This window comes from Sarcophilus harrisii, chromosome 3 (genome assembly GCF_902635505.1).
Source record: "Sarcophilus harrisii chromosome 3, mSarHar1.11, whole genome shotgun sequence".
Classification (NCBI taxonomy): domain Eukaryota; kingdom Metazoa; phylum Chordata; class Mammalia; order Dasyuromorphia; family Dasyuridae; genus Sarcophilus; species Sarcophilus harrisii.
In genome coordinates, this window is record NC_045428.1 from 197,040,001 (window position 1) to 197,046,000 (window position 6,000).

General features: G+C 40.3%; 1 protein-coding gene across 3 annotated transcripts in view; it reads right to left on the reverse strand.

The window, feature by feature from the left end:
• BMX (BMX non-receptor tyrosine kinase) overlaps positions 1-1,408 on the reverse strand; it is an 84,175-nt gene extending 82,767 nt beyond the window's left edge. For all 3 annotated transcript variants that reach the window (XM_023501238.2, XM_012547097.3, XM_031958967.1), the window contains exon 1: positions 1,258-1,408. In XM_023501238.2, coding sequence (XP_023357006.1) covers positions 1,258-1,275 — 18 coding nt within the window. In that variant the 5' untranslated portion in view covers positions 1,276-1,408. The remainder of the gene's footprint in view (positions 1-1,257) is intronic.
• Between the last annotated feature and the right edge of the window lie 4,592 nt (positions 1,409-6,000).

The window sequence follows — 6,000 nt, forward strand, 5'->3', positions numbered from 1 at the left end:
TAAATGGCAGGATGACCAGTAGATGTTAAATATATTAAAATATAACTTAGATACACAATAAGTATACAGGGCAAATCTCTTAATGAAGAAATTTGCAAAGAATGAGTTAACAGAAACCTATTTCATGAGCAGATCTTCCACAGGCAGTTTGAGCTGATTATTAGACCAGGAGCTACCGTTTGAATGAAAATCACTTTAAAGGCTTTTTTTTTTTCGGAATTTAAAGTTTGATGAATGGGGATCAACCTATCCAAAGATCCATAGGGGGTGATTTGCCTGAGATTTACAATTGAATGAAGCTACTTGTCTCAGGAAAAGGGTTTATCAGAAAATATGCCTTCTCCCAGACTCTCTGGACTCTGGGAGACACCCAAATCTCTCTTCTTTTGCAGAGCAAAGGGGACACAGTTTCAGTTTACAGATTAAAGGGACACAATTTCACCCATGTCATCTTCAACCTTGATTTTGTATGCATGAATCCATGTGTGTATATATGATTGTAATATGTATATATGTGCATATATATAGCTAACTTATTTCAGTGCAATTGGTTTCTTTTGTAGTCCTCTATATTTTATTTTATACTACTTAAAATATTCTAAGAAGAGTTCATAGACTTCACCAGTCCATCAAAAAAGGTCCATGACACACAAAAAATATGAAGAACCCCTGTTTTAATTCCTTGTACTTATCAGGAATACTTACATTTTAAAACAGAGACCTGGCAGGAAAAAGAATTCCAAGGAATGATCTAAAACCAGTTTTTCTGATTTCAGAGTTAATGCTATTTTGTTAGTACCATGCCATGTGGCTGGTTCTCGCTCACAATCATTGTCCTCTTCCTTTCCCCTTCCCATCAAAACCAAACAAATATATTTTTTAAAAAACCTAACCCATCCCCAAACAAATCACAGGCCACATACATGCATAGGAAATAAGAATTAAAAAAAAGAAAAATACTTACCAATTTGTAAAAGTCACAATCTGACAAAAAAAAACAACACTGGGAAAAATAAGGAAACAATAATGAAAATATTTCAGAAGCTGTTAGAAAGTATATATTGGAGGAAGAAACAATCCAAAAAAATAAAAAAATAAAACAACCTGCAGAATAAAACAAACAAAAAAAGAGAATGCAAATCCCAAACATAGACTCTTTCTTCAAGACAGTACAAATATTAGCTGAACTGTTTTTTGAGCCAGAATCCAAACCCCTCCTTCTAAGTTATTATATCAAGGACAACCTCTGCTACATACCATTTCTGACTGTTCCATTTTATTAGGATCCACTCCGATCTGATCAGAATAATCTGATAATTGTTGAAAAAAAAACAAACAGTGATCACCTTTGTCAGACCTCCGACAGTTTTCTCAAGTTCTTTGACTGGGAAGCCTGAAATGACCACATTATTAGGTGGCCCCAGTGAATAGTGTTCTACAGGACTTTACACAACCTTACAGGAAACCACACTCCAACACTTGGCTAATGCTTGCTGATTTGATTGAACTCAACAAAAAAAAAAGATAAATGTGCACTTTATAAAAATTCCAAATTATAGAGATAACAGGACTGTTTGTGGAGGAAGAAGAAGGACTCTGAATAAAGTTCAACAGTCCTGTCTTTGTTTAGGTAGCATTTCTATGAAAAGAACAAATACACACACACACACATATGTATATAGACTAAGACTCTTTTTCTGACATTGACTGCTCCTAAACAAGCCAGGAAGTGGTTAGGTAAGACTAAAGAGCTCAGAGAAAAAGTGTTATGTCACAGTCTCCTTGAATTGTCCTTCCTCAGTTATTCTGCCCCAATCCCCAGGTTGCGATACCACCTTTCCCTCTTAATCATCAGGATATTTGATAGGGAGAAAGATCTTCTGTCTTAGACATCATGACCCCAGACCTACTTATCCCTACTTATCAAACTGCCTGGTGCCTCCTCCCATTCTGTCATTGTACTTCTTGATCCCAATTTATCAGAATGTCTGGTGCCTCCCCCCACCCTGCCAGAACCGGATTGATAATCTGTTCCCGCTCTCAGTGCTCTGACTCTGCCCCTGCCTCAGTCTACCCCCTGGTAGCTTGGAGCCACGTGTATATATACTTCATGGGAAGCACACATTAGCTGCTGGATGCTTTGGACAGCAGCCCTGCGAGTAGCATGCTCCCAGAATACTCTCTCCCTTTCAAATAAAATATTAAAAACTCTCTAATCTCTATCTTGCCTAGTTTCTCCGCCATTACAAAGGTAATAAGTGTTAATTTAAAACTTGGACCATCTTAGGGTTGTAAATACAATAGAGATAAGTGTATTTGCTATATAGCCCAGTTGATTGTTTTCAGGTGTGTTACACACTATTTGGCAGAGATACTGGAGTGGTTTGCCATTTCCTTCTCCAGCTCATTTTGCAGATGAGGAATGGAGCAAACAGGGTTAAATAACTTGCTGAGGATCACAGAGCGTTTGAGGTCACAAGTGTTTGAGGTCAGATTAGTAGTATTCAGGAAAAGGAGTCTTCTTGACTCCAAGTCCAGCACTCTGTGCACTATGGCACCCCCTAGCTGTCCATATGAGAAAGAAATTTTGTAGCTTGGAGCAATGAACAATACACTAAGGGACAACCCTTTCTCTAGGTTACTTTATATACTAACATTATAGGGTGTATCCATGAGTGGCTGGGCGAATATGTAACTATAATATTGTTATCTGGAATCCTGCCATTTTTACAGCTGTTTTCTTTGATCATTCTATAATTTCTTTTCAAGTTTGTTGATTAGACGTCTGGTTTCCTTAGTGTAGGAATTCCCTCTGCCAGACACAATTTCAGTAGAGACTCTGTATTCTTGAAGTGTTTATGATTAATGTGACTTTGAAAAAGTCCCTAACTTCTGACTTGTAAAACAAGGCTTTGTAAAACAAGGGATTTGGACTAATTGATATCTAAGATGTTTTACAGTTCTAAACCAAGTAAGGTCTTTGACTGTCTGGGAACTGGGATAGGGATTATCACCATTTGGAGAGAATCGGTCAGGATCTCATTGTTGTGTCCTGCTTTGTAGAGCCCCCAAGTTGGGGTGACAAAGCAGATCATGTTTTCTAAAGCCCCCACATGAGGGTGAGTAAAATATACCGCCCTAGTGAAGAAGTGATGAGGCAGGACTCTTGAGAATGGTGGGAAATTGGAGTCCGTATATTGCAAGGAGCTTTCCTTTTTATACCCTCATATCCTTATGTAACAAAAACAATACTGGGCATGTGTGAAGACTGCGTATTTTAAAATCAGACTGAGTCAGGAATTCAGGTTAGGGGAAAATCGTCAATCTTTATTCTCAGTGAAGAAAGATCGGAGGTGGAAGAGAATGGGAGATAGCAATGTGTGCAGTTGAGTCAAGAAGCTAGCTAGATCAGCAGCCACACAACCAGCAGCTAGGAGCATAGAACCCAGGCCCAATCTCTCCCAGCCTCTCTTCCTGTCTCTCTGCCTCCACCCACCAAAATCGTCATTTCCTATACAACATATCAGGACTTGCACAGAGAGTAGGCGGGGGTCATTCTTTATCCAAGCATGTATATTAATAGAGTATAGTCTAATTACTATTTAGCCTCACATGCTTGGAACCTCAGTGCATCAACTCAAGCCTCAGCCTATTACATCTCCTGCTTTCTTTTGTTTTAGAACACAGGTGGTCATGCCATCCCTGACTCCTCAGGGAGATCAGAGTTCCCAAGGGGAGGTGATCACAGCCTCCCTGATTTCTCAGGAAGGGAAATGAAAAGCACCAAAGGGAAGTAGGGGTTGCTAACGGGTGAACTAAGAACCCTACCTTCACTGAAGAAGTCTCCAGTGACCAGGAACTTGGGTGAGTATTGTTAATAGACAAACAGGGAATTTATTTTCTTAAAAACTAAACTAGTAATCTTTTTTTGGCTGAAATGGGACAAATGCTGGCTAAAGATTCTCCATCTCTGCCCCCAACCCCTTCAACCCCACCCACGAGTGGCGCTATAGAAAGCATGCTTAAGCTGATAGAAGGACAAGGACTATTTATAACTTGGGAACAGTTAGCTAGACTTCTGGGTACATTAAACCGCATCTCCCCTTGGTTCGTTGAGGAGGAGCAGATCTCTCAAGATAACTGGTGCCTGGTTGGACAACAGATGTCTGCATATTACAGTGAAAACGGTCCTCATTCAATTTTCATCGAGGCATTCTATTTATACAATATAATTCAGTTAGCACTATGAAACCCTATTCCTAGAAGAAAGAAAACATCTGCTTGGAGTAGCCAAATGGGGAAGCCTGATATTAAGGAGGAAGACAATGAAGAGATTAATGACCATATCCCCACAGGGCATGGAGACTTAAGTGAGCAAGGGTATGGTGACTTTCCACCTCAGGAGGCAGCTTCAGCCCCACGTTGGGCGCCAAATGTGAAGACGGTGTATTTTAAAATCAGACTGAGTCAGGGATTCAGATTAGAGGAAAATCGTCAATCTTTATTCTCAGTGAAGAAAGATCGGAGGTGGAAGAGAATGGGAGATAGCAATGTGTGCAGTTGAGTCAAGAAGCTAGCTAGATCAGCAGCCACACAACCAGCAGCTAGGAGCATAGAACCCAGGCCCAATCTCTCCCAGCATCTCTTCCTGTCTCTCTGCCTCCACCCACCAAAATCGTCATTTCCTATACAACACATCAGAACTTGCACAGAGAGTGGGTGGGGGCCATTCTTTATCCAAGCATGTATATTAATAGAGTATAGTCCAATTACTATTTAGCCTCACAAGCTTGGGACCTCATTGCATCAACTCAAGCCTCAGCCCATTACAGGCATGCACCAAGTATATACTGCGCACATGGGACCACATAAACAACTTGCTATTGAATGTCGTTTGCCATCTGGTATCACTTCCACCAAATATCACTGCTTCAATTACAACACAGATTGTCACCATTCCTTGACTTGTCAGGAAGACCCAGGGTCCTTGGGGGGAGATGGAGAGCTGAACCAAACATTGTTAGCAGGTTTCCTCTAGGCTGAAGGATCTTATACCTCATCCAGAGTTTCCCCATTGTCTGTGATCCTCTACATCTTGCCCTTTCTTTTGTTTTAATTGAAGCAGGTATATACTAGTGGTTAAATCCATCACCATTGGACGAATCATACAAGCAAGTAGTAACATAACAAACAATATGAATAAGCAAAATGCTATAAAAGATTTCCATGAGTCCCAGAAGGAAAGTGTAGAAAATAACATCAATTCGTAACCACACATACACTTCCTTCAGCAACCAAGAAATAGTCCCAAATCAATCTATTGTCCATTACTTCATGCATCAGGGAATCCAATGATTCCTGCAGATTCTGAAGTCCTGCATCACTTTTATGTCTCAGGGAATCTAATGATTCCTGCAGGTTTTGAAGTCTTGCATCAGTCTCATTGAGAATTATTTTTGATATTCATGAATCAATTGCCATACACAAAGGGTTAACTGCCCGGCTCTTTTAGTGGTGGGCACAGCCAACAATGGAACCACCTGATGTTTCTTGGATCTTCTCTTTTTCTGTCTCTCTCGGATGGACAAGGTGGACATGGCTCATTGGCACCCATGGGGTTCCTTCTCCATCTGTTGAGATACAAGAAAACCGTCTCCCCCAAGCAGTTAACTTATCTAGTCCCTTCCATTCACCACTCTCCAGATCTCTCGACATCACCTGGTGATTATCTAAAGATACTGGAGATGTTTGTACTTGACATTGCCCTTCCAGCTGGTTATAAAACCTGTCTGCCAGAGCCAGTGCATCTCCATCAAAAATAAAAAAAAATTTTAATATATAGTGTTGTTAGAAGTTCTCTAGGGTTACCTGTGGCTCCCCCTCTCTTTTGTTTTTTGGAGGAGAATCTAGATGTATTTACTCCTCCTCTTATTATTGCCTGTCCTTGAGGATTATAAAGTATGCCGGTGGTTTGTGAAATCTGTCACTGTGGCAAATGCA